A 19,094-nucleotide genomic window follows, 5' to 3' on the forward strand; every position below is an offset into this window, starting at 1 on the left:
TGGCCAGGGACGTGTTGACGTTTCCTGCCACGCAAATCGCGCGCTGCACCCACTCGCGCAGCTCTAGAGGGTCTACCTGTTTACCCTCGGCCTTGGCAGCCTCGGCCAGATCAAAAATCTTTGCCAGGGGGCCAAATATGTCCAGGAGCTTGTCCTGACAGGCACGCAGGGCCGACTCCAGACCCTTCCTCGGATTCCACCCAGATTTGGTGAGGAATTGGGTCATTTTAGGGTCTACCGCCGGAGTCTCGCACACCCTGTTGGGAATTACGGGTCTGGGGCATTCCGCCCTAAGCTTGTTGCGCGCCTCTTTGGAGAGGGGGCAACGCACTCGGGCCTCCAAATATTTGGAGACATGCTCCAACGGCAACCATTCCGCAGACCGAGGGTGGTGTAGGGAATCCGGGTCAAAGAGAGGTTGCCCTGACGGGTCCGTCAAAGACGCGTCTGCTGCCGAAAGCATGGAGCTGCACCCGGGTAAAGGGTTTGAATCTATGACCCCAGAAGGGTCGTCCTCTGCCTCCTCAAAGGCGTCACCTAAAGCCTCCTCATCCGAACCGACTTCAGAGCCGGACGCTACATCCTGTAGTGCTCTAGCACTTTTCCAACTGCGCGTATGTTCTGCCTGACGCGTACAGGCTCTCTTGCGCGAACCCAGCGCGCCAACATTGGTGGAGACAACGTCACCAGTCAAGCTTGTTCTGGAGGCAGGCCCTGGCCCGGTAGGTTTAGATACCGTAGCGGGCTGTGGGGTGGGAGAGGCAGCTGGATGGGTTGCAAGGGCTTGGGCAATAGACTGGGAAATGACCGAAGTCATTGATCCCATGGCCGCAGCAATCACATTAGATAAGGTAGTTTGAAAAACCAGGGAAGGATCCGCAGAGGGTGTCCCAATCTCACAATCATCCCCAGAAGGGGTTAAATCAGCCTGAGGCATATCCTCTTCCATAGGGCCCTGCCCACTGAGATCTGTATGGGGCATTATCACACAGCCCGCCTCTATATCTGTAGTGAAAGGGGTTAAACTGAACACTAATCCTACCCTAAGAACTCCGCTGGTGAGGATTTTCCCCAGCCAGGGAGAGGAACTAGAGTGGGGGAGAAACCTGATAGAAAGAAGCGGGAACCGGTAAGCAGGGAGGCCGCCGAGCACAGGAGCCGGAGCAGATGCAGGACAGTGCGCGCCGAGACTACGGAGCGCCGCACTGAACCCGGAAGCGCCCGAGATCTCGCGAGATCTCGGGCGGAGCGAAGCGCGGCAAGCAGGAGCGCCGGCGGCCAGATCAAAGGTGAGCCGCGGCGCGAAAGATAAGCGGATGGGGGAGGGAGAGCGAGGGGAGGTGCGCAGTGCGAACGGCAAGCCGGGGAGAGAGAAAAAACTCAGTCAGATGACAGAAGTAACAAACCCTGATAGGGAGAGGCACAGACAGAAGGGGATGATAACCCCCAAAGGGATAATCGGACACACAGGGTACCCCTGAACACAGGTCACCAGAGCTGTGCTAAGGAATCACACAGCAAAAGTCAATGGGAGATCCCATAAAACAACCTGCAAACAATAGAGTATCACATAAAACCCAAAAGGGAAAAAACTACAATAAGAGAAACAGTAATAGTAATCAGACAAATATCACAGGTACTTATCTCTGCGGTCAGCAGCAAAGAATGAGGAGGATTTGCAGGCGGAGTGGCCTGTTATACTGGGACTATGGGGAGGGGCTGTTCAAATGTTCAATATTTATTTTTATCTTTGCTGCTATTGGTCAGAGTAAAGAAGGAGAATAGCAATATGAGCCTCCGGGTCTTGTAATAAAATCGGGATGGAGACCCGATCATTATTATTTTCCCTTATAACATGGTTATAAGGGAAAATAATAGCATTCTGAATACAGAATGCATAGTAAAATAGCGCTGGAGGGGTTAATTTTTTTTTTTTTAACTCACCTTAGTCCACTTGCTTGCGCAGCCCGGCATCTCCTTCTGTCTTGATCTTAGTTTTGTGTAGCAACAAGGACCTTTGGTGACGTCACAGTCATCACATGATCCATCACATGATCTTTTACCATGGTGATGGATCATGTGATGACCGGAGTGACGTCACCAAAGGTCCTTGTTGCTACAAAATGGCCAGTCTTAATAAATGATCACGAGGAAATGTCTCTCTTTCTACTTCATTTAAGGGAATCTGTCATCTCCCCCAAGCCTAAAGTGCAGCATCACTTGAATAGTACTGCTCCTGCTGACCTCCAATCACTAATCTAAGTCCATACTCACCGCTGTTTCCCCACTGTTGGACTGATCTGAGTCATCTCCATTATGTGCATGTGCAATTTAGTCCTCACACTTTAGTCCTCTTATTTGTAAGGAAACGGGGTCGAGTATAGACTTATAGATTTCTGACCAATGGTCAGTGGGAATAGTACTAGTCATGTAGTACTGCACTTAATAGGGTGTGGGGAGGTGACCAGTTCTCTTTAACGTGTTATCAATAATCAAATTATGGGCAAGACTAATTTATTTTTATTTTTTTACTGTTTACTCCTTGCAGGCCCTAAGCATCGAAGCTTGTAAAGAACATACGCTAATTTCCACTGTTGTTGTCCCTGTGCTTCACACTATGGCTTTGTTTTTACGACAAGGAGAGCATTTTTTAATCAATCCCCATCATGTTACGCTCTCATTAAGCACACTCCTAACGGTGCCACTTGAAAATGTGAAAACTGAAGACTTCTATACAGTATTCTTGGCAATACATGAAGTGCTATTTTCTGTATTACAGTGTCATCCAAAGGTAATTTAGGATTCTAATAGCACATCAAATTGTTGTAATAATGACATTTCTTTTGTGTTTTAAAAATGCAGCCTGCACAACTAACTGTATGGTAGTTAATATATTGGATTAAAATATGCTGTAAAAAGGAGAAAAAAAGATTCATCATTTGTATAGGGAAAGAACATCTACACAACTAAAAGCAATAACAAACCATGCAATATGTTGCATTTATTCCCTTTAGGCCATAAAATGATGTGTGCCTATGGTTATGATTACATCTACAAACCTACAAAAAAGTACCAGACTACACTCAATTATAATAATTCATATACTTTATTAGTTCATATGATAAAACAGTTAAGAGGATTTGCGAGAAATGCAACATCATTGGAGGAAAAGGGACACAGACAGGACTGGCGATATTAGCTATATATGCATGTGTGCAGGGCCGGACTGGGACAAAAAATAGGCCCGGGCATTTTTGACTGAGCAGCCCAATCACATGACCCACAACAGGCCCCACCCCCTTGCAGTCTAGGGTCGGAGCCAACATCGGAAGCACAATTGAGAGGCAGGGGCAGCCACCAGTAAGATAGGAAGGCTTCAGCCAACACACAAGGTTCTTTGGGGGTCCCCAGGTGACATTAGGGGTCTTAGTATGATCCGGCCACCTAATCCGGCAGAAAATGCAAGGAATCGACTGGACACAAAGCACAGCATGCAGCGGTTTATGTCCCGCTGATTCTCTGCATTTTTCCCAGATTGTGGCCGGATCTCTGCCGTACCCCATTATAGTTAATGGGGCTGGCGGGCATTCCGTCTGCATCCAGCAGTGCTGGATCCAGTGAATTCTCAGCTGGAACAGCCGCCAGGATCACTATCGCAGATGTGAAAGTAGCCTCATACAGCGCCCCATACCTCTTATATCCAGTGACGTCTCCTCTGATGTAGATGTTCTCTTTCTTCATCTTCTCCATTCAGACCAGACCACTGTGATCATTTCTTTCAGCCATCTCACGTCTCTGCAGAGTTTGACAGACATCTTAGTTTCCTACTTTTCCATCATCCTCCAATTAACATCCCATCATGCACCCCCAATAATGAGAAGCTGTGCTCCCCAAAACTATACTGCAAAAAGAACTGTGCTAAACTGATGCTGTGCCAGGGTGCCCCCAAAGTAATGGTGCTCCCAAAGTCAGTAATGTGTCCCACAAGTAATAATGCTCCCATAGTCCCCCAGTTGTAATAAAGCCCACCATAATGCCCCGATAGTAATAATTATCTTTATAATGTGCACCAGTACAAAAAATGCTCAGTCGTGTGGCAGTAAAAAAAGAAACACCACCTCTTAGTGCCCCCCAGTAGAGCCAATGTCCCCAGAGTGCCCTCATGTGTTCTAATGACCTGCACTGTGTGCCACTACAAAAAACACTTAGTGCCCAGTTGAGCTTAGGTGCCCATAGTGACCTTATAATTTGTGCCTGTATAAAATACTCCTATATAGTCCCCCCAGAAGATGCCCCCATAGTGCTCCTTCCCCGTCTCCATAGTGCCCTCCATAATGTGGCACTATAAAATGCCCCACATATATACCCCTATAATGCTCCTTTCCTCCCTTCCCCATAGTGGCATCAAAATGGGTACCAGTATTAAATGCCCCTATATAATGCCCTCATAGTGCTCTTGTCCCCCACTTCATAGTGCCCACCTATAATGCGTGCCAGTATATAGGGCCCCCAGTAGATGCCCCCATAGTGCAGTCATACACGCACTCTCCACATACATGGACGCACTCTCCACATACATGGACGCACTCTCCACATACATGGACGCACTCTCCACATACATGGACGCACTCTCCACATACATGGACGCACTCTCCACATACATGGACGCACTCTCCACATACACGGACGCACTCTCCACATACACGGACGCAGTCATACACACACTCTCCACATACATGGACGCACTCTCCACATACATGGACGCACTCTCCACATACATGGACGCACTCTCCACATACATGGACGCACTCTCCACATACATGGACGCACTCTCCACATACACGGACGCAGTCATACACACACTCTCCACATACACGGACGCAGTCATACACACACTCTCCACATACAAGGACGCAGTCATACACACACTCTCCACATACATGGACGCACTCTCCACATACATGGAAGCACTCTCCACACACATGGACTCAGTCATACACGCACTCTCCACATACATGGACGCACACATACGCGCACTCTCCACATACATGGACGCAGTCATACACGCACTCTCCACATATATGGACGCAGTCATACACGCACTCGTCACATATATGGACGCAGTCATACACACAATCTCCACATACATGGACGCACTCTCCACATACATGGACGCAGTCATACACGCACTCTCCACATACATGGACGCAGTCATACACGCACTCTCCACATACATGGACGCAGTGATAGACGCACTCTCCACATACATGGACGCAGTCATACACACACTCTCCACATACATGGACGCAGTCATACACACACTCTCCACATATATGGACGCAGTCATACACGCACTCGTCACATATATGGACGCAGTTATACACACACTCTCCACATACATGGACGCAGTCATACACACAATCTCCACATACATGGACGCACTCTCCACATACATGGACGCAGTCATACACACACTCTCCACATACATGGACGCACACATGCACACACTCTCCACATACATGGACGCACACATATACCATACACATATATAGACACCCAGCTTTCCTGCTGTGCCTCTCCCCCATACTCTAATGCCTCTGCACTTGTGCCATGCAGGATAGCAGGGAAGCTGGATGACATTTCATGATATAATTCACCCAGCTTTCCTACTGTACTGCAGGTCACATGTGCACAGTCTGGAAAAGCTGAATATAACCGCAGTTCCCCTGTCACTCACATCACTGGTGCAGTTAACTGGTGACAATCCAACTGATGTTCAGCATGCTGCTGGGCAGGAAAGGTTCAGGCTGCAGGAATCGCTTCGCGTGTAGAAAAGGGGCGGGGCTATGATAGCTCCGCCCACATCGGGCCGTCCTTTTGCTGTTTGCTGCCTGCCACATTAATAAAAAATAAAAAAAAACGGCTGCTTGTGTTCGGCCCGGCCCACCGGGCAAATGCCCGGTCTGCCCTATGGCCAGTCCGGCCCTGCATGTGTGTAAACGAGAGATTCGACTATGCAGATAAAAGGCTAATCATAACGTGCAAAGAAAATCACAAGCCTAATACAATGATCTTCAAGACAAAATCAAATCTAGTTTAAAAGAGAGCCATTACTCATGCTGCATTGCACACTCCAAGATGGTGCCTACGCCAACATTGGTTTTGGCATGCCTAAAATAAAATCTGTACTTGGATGATTTTTATGAGAGCTAAAGTTGTAAAGCTAAAATAGTTACTTTCTTAAGCACTGAAGCAATGTCCTACATTACACAATGTACACTTGTTTCACATTGCTATGCTTGGGAGAATTAGAGAACTAACCCCTTGGTTACCATGCCTGTATGGGCTTTATTGACCAAGCCAGATTTTAGAAATCTGGTATGTGTAGGGTTGTCACGATTACCAACATTTTGATTGGATTTCGATACCATAAAAAAGTATTGCGATACTCCTAGTAACATAGTATATAATGCGGAAAAAAGACATTTGTCCATCCAGTTCGGCCTGTCATCCTGCAAGTTGATCAGGAGGAAGGCAAAAACCAAAAAACTGTGAGGTAGAAGCCAATTTTCCCCACTTAAGGGGGGAAAAAAATTCCTTCCCGACTACAATCAGGCAATCAGAATAACTCCCTGGATCAACGACCCCTCTCTAGTAGCTGTAGCCTGTAATATTATTACGCTCCAGAAATACATCCAGGCCCCTCTTGAATTCCTTTATTGTACTCACCATCACCACCTCCTCAGGCAGAGAGTTCCATAGTCTCACTGCTCTTACCATAAAGAATCCTCTTCTATGTTTGTGTACAAACCTTCTTTCCTCCAGACGCAGAGGATGTCCCCTCGTCACAGTCACCGTCCTGGGGATAAATAGAAGATGGGATAGATCTCTGTACTGACCCCTGATATATTTATACATAGTAATTATATCTTCTCTCAGTCGTCTTTTTTCTAAAGTGAATAACCCTAATGTTGATAATCTTTCAGGGTACTGTAGTTGCCCCATTCTAGTTATTACTTGTGTTGCCCTCCTCTGAACCCTCTCCAGCTCTGCCATGTCTGCCTTGCTTACAGGAGCCCAGAACTGTACACAGTACTCCATGTGTGGTCTGACTAGCGATTTGTAAAGTGGTAGGACTATGTTCTTATCATGGGCATCTATGCCCCTTTTGATACAACCCATTACCTTATTGGCCTTGGCAGCAGCTGCCTGACACTGGTTTCTGCAGCTTAGTTTGCTGTTCGCCAAAATTCCTAGGTCTTTTCCATGTCAGTGTTACCCAGTGTTTTACCATTTAGTATGCACGGGTGACTTGTATTATTCCTACTCGATACCATTCAATACCACACGAAAAAAGTAAAACCGCCAAAAAAGCCATTTTATCGAACGTCCAGCCCATAATTGAACAGTCCAATCCTATATTTTGGGGGGACAAGGTGACAAAAAAAAAGTTTGCTTTATCACTGTACAGTACCATCTCTGTGAAATGTGAGTTCCATTGCAATTGCTGTGACACCCATTTTGCTAATTCAGCATGGCGATCAGGTTAGTCCACATTGAGATGATCCGGCAACTGGATCTTTTACTGGTGCCATTTGTGCGTAGCTAGTATACCCAGACATTGACAGATGCCAGGTGCTATTATGTAGGTTCTTGCTGAAGGACGCCCATTTTTTTTCCCGTTTGTCTGAGGCAATTTGGTTGCGTCCGCTTTTGGCAGGTCCATCCCAGAACCTGTTTGGCAAAATGAGCACTAGCACATCCGCAATACCCAGTCCCCATAGCTCTGTGTGCTTTTATTGTGTCAAAAAAAAAACACGATTTGATACATATGCAAATTAACCTGAGATTATTTCTGTATGTGAGATGATTCAGGGATAGGACTCATCTCAGGTTAATTTGCATATGTATCAAATCGGTTTTTTGACACAATAAAAGCACACAGAACTATGGGGATTAGATATTGCGGATGTGCTAGCGGCCATCTGGCAACCGATGTCCTCAGCTCTATACACAAAATCCCGGTGACAGGTTCCCTTTAAGCTGTGAATATTTTCACGCATTGCTTTGTATGCCAGCATAAACATGACAGTTTACATTACAGTTTTTATGCATTAAGTCCAGGATTTTTTACGTTTTAAAATGACATGCTTGTGTTGAATGTATTCTGTTTTATAATTCCTTACTTAGTCTCTCACTGTTTTTCTCCATACATCCAGGTAATGTTGAAATCAGTTCCCACATTCTTGAGCTGTTTTCATAGATTGGTTGCATCTGTCTTGCATGAGGGACAACAAAAAGGAGACAAAGGTAACCTACTTGAGTTTTTATGAAGGTTACTATTCCACAGCTCACAATTGCCTCACACAGATTACAAATTTGATGTAACACATACCCCAAACAGTCCACACACTCAGGAACACCAGTACGTTCACCACTTGTTGAGTATGCGTGGTAAGCCCTAACACAACACACAATGTTTGTAATGGCACCAACTATACTATAGAAGTTCATACATAACAAGCTACAACTTATACTTGTGGAGATAATTTATGGGTTCTTTAAATCGGTTGTCCAGCCCTTTGGAATTAACTGACAGCAGCATGTTGTACCTATGGAAAAAGCATTAGTTATTTACCAATGCTCCATTCCAGCTCCCTGGCTTCATTCAGCAAACGTCCATACTCCTGGCCTGCTAACGTCTTGATGGATAAGGTCATGTGTGCAATTGCAGCCAATAACCGGCTTCAGCAGTGATATGTTGCCAAGTGGCACATGACCAGAAGTCATGTGCGATTTTGGGTAAATGTCATCATTGAAGCAAATCATTGGCTCCAGTGACGATTACAAGACAGGAAGATGTGTGGGGAGCAATGTTTTGTTTCAATATATATGATGCACTTCTGGGGACAGGTACAAAAAATTGAAAAGGCATCAGCCTTTAAAGGGGTTATCCGAGTTATGGAGAAAAAAAAAAAACCTTATGAAACTCATCAGGACATGCATATACATTAGTTAAGCTTGATTTCTTAAGAGAAAACCCATACTTACACCTTTGCATTGTGCTGTTATTCTTGCTTTGTTTACATGCTGCAGCAAAGCTGTGGGGGCGTGTAGTAACAATGCCTGAGCTATCCCTCATGAATATTTGTGGGTGTAAATAATCTGCACAACCTTAACCCCTTAAGGACTCAGTCCTATTTCACCTTAAGGACTTGGCCATTTTTTTTGCAAATCTGACCAGTGTCATTTTAAGTGCTGATAACTTTTGACTCGCCCAGGCCGTTATGAGATTGTTTTTTCGTCACATATTGTACTTCATGACACTGCTAAAATTGGGTAAAAAATGTAAAGTAAATACCAAATTTACCAAAAATGTGAAAAAATTAGCAAGTTTCAGTTTCTCTACTTCTGTAATACATAGTAATACCCCCAAAAATGTTGATGACTTTACATTCCCCATATGTCTACTTCATGTTTGTATCATTTTGGGAATTATATTTTATTTTTTGGGGATCTTACATAGCTTTGACATTTAGAAGCAAATTTTTAAATTTTTCAGAAATTTTCCAAATCCCACTTTTTATGGACCAGTTCAGGTTTGAAGTCACTTTGTGAGGCTTACATAATAGAAACCATCCAAAAATGACCCTATTCTAGAAACTTTGTTAACCCTTTAGGTCTTCCACAAGACTTCTTGGCATATGGACATAAAATGTAAGAATTCAGATTTTTTTGGGGGGGAAAATTTTCCAATATAATATTTTTTTTCCAGGAAAAAAACAAGGGTTAACTGCCAAACAAAACTCAATATGGGTTGCCCTGATTCTGTAGTTTGCAGAAACACCCCATATGTGGTCGTAAACTACTGTTTGGCCAAACGGGAGGACATAGGAGGGGAACACCATATGGGTTTTGCAAGGCAGATTTTGCAGGACTGGTTTTGTTTATACTATGTCCCATTTGAAGCCCCCCCTCCCCGTTGCACCCCTAGAAATTTTAAAAAAGTGACTCCATCTAAGAAAGTACACCCCTCAAGGTATTTAAAACTGGGTTTACAAACTTTGTTAACCCTTTAGGTCAGGGATGGCCAACCTGAGGCTCTCCAGCTGTTGCAAAACTACAACTCCCAGCATGCCCAGACTGCCTACAGGTATCAGCCTACAGCAAAGCATGGTGGGAGTTGTAGTTTTACAACAGCTGGAGAGCCACAGGTTGGCCAGCCCTGCTTTACGTGTTCCACAAGAGTTAATGGCAGATGGAGAAACAATTTAGAAATTTCAATTTTTTGGAAAATTTTCCATTTTTAACCCATTTTTTCCAGTAATAAAGTAAGGGTTAACTGCCAAACAAAACTCAATATGGGTTGCCCTAATTCAGTAGTTTGCAAAAACACCCCATCTAGGAAACTACGGGATACGGTGGTTGTTTTGGGACTATTTTAGGGTAAATATGATTTTTGGTTGCTCTTTATTACACTTTTTTGAGGCAAGGTAACAAAAAATTTAAATTCTAAAATTGTTTCTACATTCGCTATTTAGTTTTGTGGAACACCTAAAGGGTTAACAAAGTTTGTAAAGCAACTTTTTTTTTTTTTTTTTATCATATCTTTATTTTATTATTATTGCCATCATAATGATATGTAACAATAACATAAGGGCAACAAGCCCAAAAATCGAGGAAGCGTACAGATTACAACGCATACATAGGAATGAGTCAGTTAATCAATGTATAGAAGAACAAGCCTACTGAAAGGCCGTGCGTGTGCCAGGAGAGGCGACCTAACACCCACTAGGTAAGGCTCAGAAAGCCAACAGGCATTAAGTACAATCCATGGAGAATGCAAGTTCAGTATTGACTAACCAGGAGGCGTAGATGCCGGTTAAATATGTCAGCTCTTACATAGGAAATAAGCGTAAAGTAACTTTTAAATACCTTGAGGGGTGTAGTTTCTTAGATGGGATCACTTTTTTGGAGTTCCTAGTCTAGGCTACATCAGGGGGGGCTTCTAATGGGACATGGTGTAAATAAACCAGTCCATCAAAATCTGCCTTCCAGAAACCATATGGAGTTCCCTTCGTTCTATGCCCTGCCGTGTGGCTATATAGCCATTTACGACAAAATATGGGGTGTTTCTGCAAACTACAGAATCAGGGCAATAAATATTTAGTTTTGTTTGGCTGTTAACCCTTGCTTTATTACTGGAAAAAAGGATTCAAATGGAAATTTTGCCCAAAAATGGGTGTTTTGGCACAGTTTTTATTTTATATTTTTAACGCTGTTCATTCGAGGGGTTTTATCAAATGTTATTTTTATAGGGCAGATTCTTACGGACGCGGCGATACTTAATATGTGTACATTTTAAAATGTATTTAGATTTTACGCTATATTATCATTTTAGGAACTAAAAAAAAATATTTTTGTATCTCCATAGCCTGGGAGCTACAGTTTTTTTTTTTTTTTTTGTTGTTGGCAGAGTTAAACAGATGTCTTAATATGCCCTTAGAGTAAGGTTTCTCAACTCCGGTCCGCAGGACCCAACTACGAGTCATGTTTTCAGGATTTCTTTAGTATTGAGTATGTGATATAATTAGTGTCCATGCATGAGGACTTACCACAGGTATTCATTCTGTGGGATATTCTCGAAATTCTGACTGGTAGGTGGGTCCCGAGGACTGGAGTTGAGAAACCCTGCCTTAGGGCTTGTTCACACGAAAGTTTTTTGCGTCCCGTAAACGGGCTGTATTTGGAGTTCCTTATACGGTCCGTATAGGGAACCATTCATTTCAATGGGTCCGCAAAAGATGCGGACAGTACTCAGTGTGCTGTCCGCATCCGTTGCTCCGTTCCATGGCCCCGCAAAATTTATAATAGGCATGTCCTATTCTTTTCAGTTTTGCTGTGGCACCCTCCGGCATTTTATAGGCTCCAAGGCCTGTCATAGCGAACTTCCTGTGAAGCCCTGCTCATGGCAATATTAAACCATTGCAGCCTATGGGAGAAACAATCAGACAATCGCATACTTAAGTACAATAAGATTTAAAAAATAAAATAAACATAAAAAAATTTGCATCATTAGCATCACCCACAATGACGGTTCTATTAAAAATATTAAAATATATATCCTGGTGAATGGAGTAACAAAAAGTGGATGATTTGTCAGGTTTTTGGTTGTTTAACCTCTCCAAAAAATTAAATAAAAAAAGTGATCAGAAAGTCATATACACTTCAAAATGGTATAAATATAAACTGCCCCACAAATTATGAGCCCTCACAAAGCTCTAATAAATACAAATAATAGGGATCAGAATATGGCAATGCAAAGAAAAAATGTTCTTGTTCAAAGTCTTTATTTATTTTTATTTTTTACCACATAGGAAACATAGTAAATACAAAACCCATAAATCCTTTGCAGATTAGTGGTGTTTTTTTAGTTTTTTTTTCCAATTGCTCCTCATTTGGAATGTTTTTCAGCTTCATCGTATGCAGTATTAAATGGTGCTATTAGAAAGGGCAACTAGTCCAGCAAAAAATAAGTCTGCATACAGCTATGTAAATAAATAAATTTAAAAAAAGTTGTGGCTCTGAGAAGACAGGGAGTAAAAAAAATAAAAACAAAAATGGTTGTCATGAAGGGGTTAATGGGTTGCCCAGGACTGAATGGCAATTTGAAGCCATGATGAAATTACATCCTTGCCAGTGAAAGTTACAATTTTATTAAGTGCAAATTCTATCTGTGGCATGACATCTCATGTAATGGTATGAGAGGAGTTAAAGGGGTTATGCAAGACTTTAAAAGAGTGGTTGACCCACAGTTGGGGTTCATACTTATCTGTTCCCCGCTACTTAGTTTCTGGCTTCATTACACCCAGCCATCTCTGCAGCTCCTTGATGCTGTGGCATAGATATCCTGTTGACGGCCACCACGTGACTGCTGAAGTCTGTGACCCAGTGACATGCCACATAGGTGACATGTGACCCAGTGACATTCCACATAGGTGACATGTCATCGCCGTGGCCAGTGATTGGCTGCAGTAGTCACATGGCCCCATCAATAGGATGTTAATGTCAGAGCATGAACCTCCGAATGGGTCGGGCACTCTCGAAGGTCTTTTTAAGTCTTTGATAACACCCTTCATTTTTAGGTGTGCATACTATACTTTCAGTTCACCTTTTAAAACTCTTTTTTTTCTTTAAAGGTATTATTAATATTCAAAAATGTGCCAAGCTGGTAGAAAGAAAGTATACTTTCATTGCGGCAAAGACTGAGGAATTCACTGTGTTTTCTACTTTCATTGTTTCACAGTATATACATGAACTGCAGAAGGTATAAATCTGTTTTATCTTCCTTTTACTATGACTTAAGATGATATCTCCTTTTTTTTTGTTTTTTTAAGTGTGTGATTCTTAAATACCTTTTTATTATGTGTATACCATTGTCACTTTATGTATATGTATAATTTACACTTTGGTAACCTAACTGTTCTGATATAAAGCAGAATAGTAGAATCAAATTGTGACATTGTAACAGTAACTAGCAATTGTTAAAATTACAAACACAGGTTGATCTTGAAATGCAGTCAATTGCTGGTCCTCAGTAATGATTATATCTGTAAAGAATAATTCAAGGCAACTGGACGTACTGTAGATTTCTTGAAAACGTTTCACTCGTTCTTCCAACAAGCTTTCTCAATTCTGAGTGATTGTACAAAAATTCTGGGAATAAATATGTAACTGAATCCACATCTGGTAATTATACCCAGCGTGGGGTCAGAGGTGTTGATTCCATTATCCTAATTGGAGTCAGTAGGTGATAAAGACTTCCCAGAAAAAGGTGTCAAGACAGCATTATACATGGCAGACAATAGATGTCTAACCCCCCCACCTCTATTCAAGCTTGTCTGCCACGTATAATTCTGTCTTGACACCTTTTTCTGGGAAGTCTTTATCACCTACTGACTCCAATTAGGATAATGGAATCAACACCTTTGACCCAATACTGGGTCTAATTACCAGATGTGGATTCAGTTACATATTTATTCCCATGGTGATTGGCTTGCTGTCAAAGCAAATATAGAGAAGGCACCATCAAGTCTTTTTTAATAATGCGGGCATTTTTGGACACAGCAGCACCTATTATGATTTCTTTATGATATTTTTCTTGTGGGGAACGGAGGGTGATTTGAATTTTTTATATATTTTTTTAAAAAGCTTTTAATTTTTTATTTATTTTTTGCGGGGGGGGGCCCAAGTGGACCTCAGCATGCTATCATTAGATTGCAATTTGTATAAAGTAATTACATTTTATCCATTACAATATACAAAGATCAGTATTTTACAATTCAGTGCTGCCACCTACAGGCATGAATTGTAATATACCAGCAATAAGCCTAGAAGCCTAGTACAGGGGTTGGCTTATTATAGTAATGTTTTAACATCTAATGTGCCTGGGTTTAGGTGACCGGCAACCAATGACGCCATGCGCTCTTGCTGTCAACGGGAGTCCTGGCCGGGTTACCACGGACCGTTCTCGGCCTTGGAACACGGCCGTGTGCATGAGGCCTAACCATGAATGATTCCAGTAGACCAATTATAGATTGGTAGACACACCAATTCTAAGATTAGATTTTAGTTTGGACAGATATTAAAGTGCGTCTGTCACCAGAACTATTGTAGTGAACCAGCTGACCTGCAACATGTGCACATTTCAGCAGAAGCTAGCAGTTTTGGTCACATCGCCACCTATGGATTTATTTCTGAGAAAACTGAACTTTAAATATATGACCTGCTCACATTTTGAAAGTCCGCCTGTATCACTACAATGATTCTAGTGACAGAAGGCCTTTAATATACTGTACATATCAATGTAAAGCATGAACTGTTTTCAAAGACTTCTGCAAACTGATCTCCACACAAATTTTTTTTTATATTAGGGTAATAGTTTTCCTGCCTTTAAAAAAAACAACTCTTGATCCACTTTATTTAGCATTGTCACCTTTGTAACACTTTCTTCTTTTGTTTTCATGTAGGTGACGCTTCAGCCTGAAGTAAAAAAGTATTTGACAGAAGGGATCTTTCATATCTTAGATATATGTATTGATCGTGATATTAAATTCTTAAATACATCCTTCCAGATTGGAGCACGAGAAATGTTTAAAGAAATATATTGCGAATATTCTTCCCACTACAGAACAAGGAATCAAAAAGAAGAGAAATATACAGTATAATGGTGGCTCTATGGTTAGCATGGAGTATTTGCAGCATTTGGGTGCTGAATTCAAATCCAGGCATGGGCAACATCTGCCAATATTTCTGTGGGTACACCACTTATTGACTTATTGTGTGTGAGATGGGGACATTGGGGGAGATTTATCAAACTGGTTACAGTTTCCACCTTTCATTTTTCACAGCCCCTTTGGAATTTGAAGGTGGGATCTGATTGGTTGCTATGGGCAACTAAGTCAGTTCTATTTTATACCAGTTTGATAAATATCCTCAGTTATGTCATAATGGGGGAGATTTGAGGATCTGGAATGATGTGAACGGTATCAATTTCTGTATTGTGCTGCAGAATAAACTGAATTCTTGTTTACATACAAGGAATATCTTGTATAACCTTGTTGCTGGGTTAAAAGGCATTTTCAGAGTTTATGAAAATAAAAATATATATTCAAAAAAACTCCAGTTGCTTATTATAAAGCTAAATGAGCACCTTGATGTGTGTTTTGATAAAGCTGAGCTGTCCTCATTTCTCTTATGGCACGCCTCTCCCTGCTCGATCTTTCTTGGAAACATCCTCAGTGTGGAAGCAGCTCTTCTATGTACCCTTGTACTGCTGCTCCACGCCCAGTACTACTCTATTCTTCCCCACCCATTACATCATCATTCTAAGCCCAGTACTTTTTGAAGCCTTCTCAGTCCCTTTCTCATGGTGTAGCATGGGCACTTCTTTTATACACTCTCTAGTGCAGTGTTTTTATTTTTTTATTCTTTATTTATACTTTGCAAAAAGTAATAAAGTTACAGCATGTTGATTCACACACAGCAAAAAGGAAAAGTCGGGACCAAACCGACGAATAAATATGAAATACAGTCCGACATCTACTCCTCAATCACTTATGCCTATATACGACATGCATTGCACGGTGATACTTGAGCATCTCTATTCAAATGGCATAAAGTAAACAAAACCAAAAGGCCTGACACAATGTGGCCTCAACATAAAAATAATAACAAGACTAATATCGGGTATGGGTGGGACACAGGACAAAGACACAAGGGGGAAGGCAGGGAGACAAGGAGATAAGATAGCAGAGGGAGTGAGAGAAGCATACGGGAGAGCTTCAGACGACACTATCACGCCAGCAAGGATTGATACTCCGAAGAATCTTGAAAAACAAACCAAGGGGTCCAGGCAGCAACAAAAGTTCTGTTACTACATTTCAGAGAAGCCGTAAGTTCCTCCATTCTCCGCATCTCTTGAACCTTCTGAATCCACATTCCTACGGAAGGTGGAGAGGAGGATTTCCACTTCGCCGGGATACATGACCTAGCTGCTATAACCAGGTGGCGCAGGCAGGAGCGCCTAAGTAGGCTCAATGGTAAATCCAAGAGAAAAAGTAGAAAGAATTCTGATGTGTTAGGAATAGGAAAAGAGAAGATGGATGCTAGGGCCTCCTGAATTGATTCCCAAAAGGGCTTGATTTTGTCACACTGCCAGAAAATATGTAGAAGCGAACCCTGGTGAGAGTCGCATCGCCAGCACAATGAAGATGCCGTTGGGAACATTCTCTGGAGACTGGTTGGGACGTAATACCATCTCAATAGCAATTTGTAACTAGCCTCCTGATATTTACTGGCAATGGAAGATTTGTGAGCTAGTTGGAGAATTTTAAGCCACTGGTCGGAGGAGATATCTCTCTGCAAGTCCCGAGCCCACTTGGTAGAATATAAAGGGCGAAAGTCTGATCCTGGCGTTACCAACGCCTTGTAGAGTTCTGAAAGAGAAACCCTGAGAGGAAGGGATAGAGGAAAGGAAGTGGTGCAACTGTCTGGATCTCTACGGACCTAGAGGGCAGAGTTCAGACTGTCCCAATAGTTCTGAGTACGTGAACCACCTTCCCAGGGTTCGAAAGAATGGTGCACGACACTTACCGCTCAATCTCCATTGTACAAACGGGCCCCCGGAGCTACCCGCCGGGAAGTCCGGATGCCCCAGGACAGGAAACATTGGAGAAGGCGTTGGGGAGATTGTAGAGATTTGTTGGTGCTTACCGAATTGAGTCAGGGTAGGGCCTATGATAGGATGAGAGGAAAAAGCACTAGGAACTTTCCTGTCTGTCTATGGCAAAAGAGCTAGTGGGGTCCGGGATGAGAATTGCTCAATGGAGAGATCCATTGTTTGAACGGAGCGTGTCGGCACCAGTCTACAACCCGTTGGAACATAGAGGCCGCATAATATTTCCTTAGGTCAGGAACCCCCATTTTCTTTCGGAACATGTAGTAGGGATCTAGACAGCCTAGAACTCTTCCCCGCCCAGATAAATTTAAAGAGGTTACGATGTGCGGTAGAGAAGAAACTAGCCGGAATGTGGATGGGGAGGGTCTGGAACAGGTATAATAGGCGCGGAAGGACATTCATCTTAAAAATGGCACACCTGCCAAACCAAGTGTAGAGGCCTTTGGACCATCTCTTAAGGTCTTCTCTGATCCGACTCAGGAGGGGGATATAGTTCCTGGAGAACAGTTCCCTTAGATCCTTGGGAATCATTGTGCCCAAGTATTTAATGGCACCTGTTGTCCAACGGAAAGGTAACGAGCCCGCCAATTCGGCTTCAAGGGAAGTCGGAATGGAGACATTAAGCGCTTCAGATTTCTGTAAGTTAATTTTCAGATTGGACAAGTTGCAACATTCTTTGAATTCCTCAATTAGGTTGGGGAAGGTGATCTGAGGTTTGGTAATCACAAACATCAGATCATCTGCATAGGGTGCTATCTTAAACTCCTGCCCTCCCATCATCAAACCCAAGATGTCAGGGTTTTTCCTGATAGTCCTCAGAAGGGGTTTTAACGTGAGGATAAAAATTAAGGGGGATAGAGGACAACCCTGGCGCGTGCCATTTCTAATCTCAAAGGGGGGCGAGAGAACACCATTAACCTTCATAGCTGCCGAGGGGGAGGAGTATAGAGAACGGATCCAAGCTAATAGAGAGCCCTCCACACCCACATGGTTCAGTACTGCGAACAACCAAGGCCAACCCACCCTATCAAACGCCTTTTCGACGTCCGTGGATAGGAGACATAGGCAGGAGCGTTGAACCTTGGCAAGATGAATCAAGTTCAAAACTTTTGTGGTATTGTCTCTCGCCTCCCTTGAAGGGATGAAGCCAACCTGATCTATATGTATAAGGTCTGACAGGAAAGGGGTTAAACGTGTGGCCAGAACATTTGCGAACAGCTTAATGTCAACATTAAGTAACGATATGGGCCGTAACTAGCACAAGTGGTTGGGTCCTTACCTTCCTTATGGATAACTGTGATGTGTGCATGTGACATATCCTTAGGGAGGGGGTCTCAGGAGCTAATTCTATTCAAAGTGTTCCTAAGATGTGTCCGCAGAAGGGGGAGGAATCTCTTGTAATAAGAGGCCGGGAGGATATCAGGGCCTGGGGCTTTACTAGGTTGCATCGACTTCAGAGCCTCCTCAATCTCATCAGTGGTAAACGGGCTATTCAGACCTTCAAGAGCCCCACTTGGCAATTTGGGTAAACCTGACCTAGATAAATAGGAACTCATGGCTGAGTCCAGGGCCGGGCTCACTTGGCTAGACTGAGGAAGATTATACAGGTTCTGATAAAAGTGGGCAAAAGCTTCTGTTATGGAGTCTGGGTTGTTCAGCACTGGTCCCCGTGGGGGGGGGGGCAATGCGAGGGACGTAGTTCCTAGCCCTTTGCTCACGTAAAGATCTGGCTAGAAGTCTGCCACACTTATTACCATATTCAAAAAAGTGCCTTCTACCCTGTGAGATAAGAAATCTCGTACGGGTATCCAGTTTGTCTTTAAGCTTGCACCTAGCCTGTAAAAGTGTTGCGCGA

General features: G+C 43.0%; 1 protein-coding gene across 1 annotated transcript in view; it reads left to right on the forward strand.

Moving 5' to 3' along the window:
• Positions 1-15,671, forward strand: part of URB2 (URB2 ribosome biogenesis homolog) — a 101,041-nt gene extending 85,370 nt beyond the window's left edge. The window contains exons 7-10 of the mRNA XM_044289496.1: positions 2,549-2,791; positions 8,220-8,310; positions 13,200-13,327; positions 15,030-15,671. Coding sequence (XP_044145431.1) covers positions 2,549-2,791; positions 8,220-8,310; positions 13,200-13,327; positions 15,030-15,227 — 660 coding nt within the window. The 3' untranslated portion in view covers positions 15,228-15,671. The remainder of the gene's footprint in view (positions 1-2,548; positions 2,792-8,219; positions 8,311-13,199; positions 13,328-15,029) is intronic.
• The last annotated feature ends 3,423 nt before the right edge of the window (positions 15,672-19,094 follow it).

This window comes from Bufo gargarizans, chromosome 4, assembly GCF_014858855.1.
Source record: "Bufo gargarizans isolate SCDJY-AF-19 chromosome 4, ASM1485885v1, whole genome shotgun sequence".
NCBI classification, from domain to species: domain Eukaryota; kingdom Metazoa; phylum Chordata; class Amphibia; order Anura; family Bufonidae; genus Bufo; species Bufo gargarizans.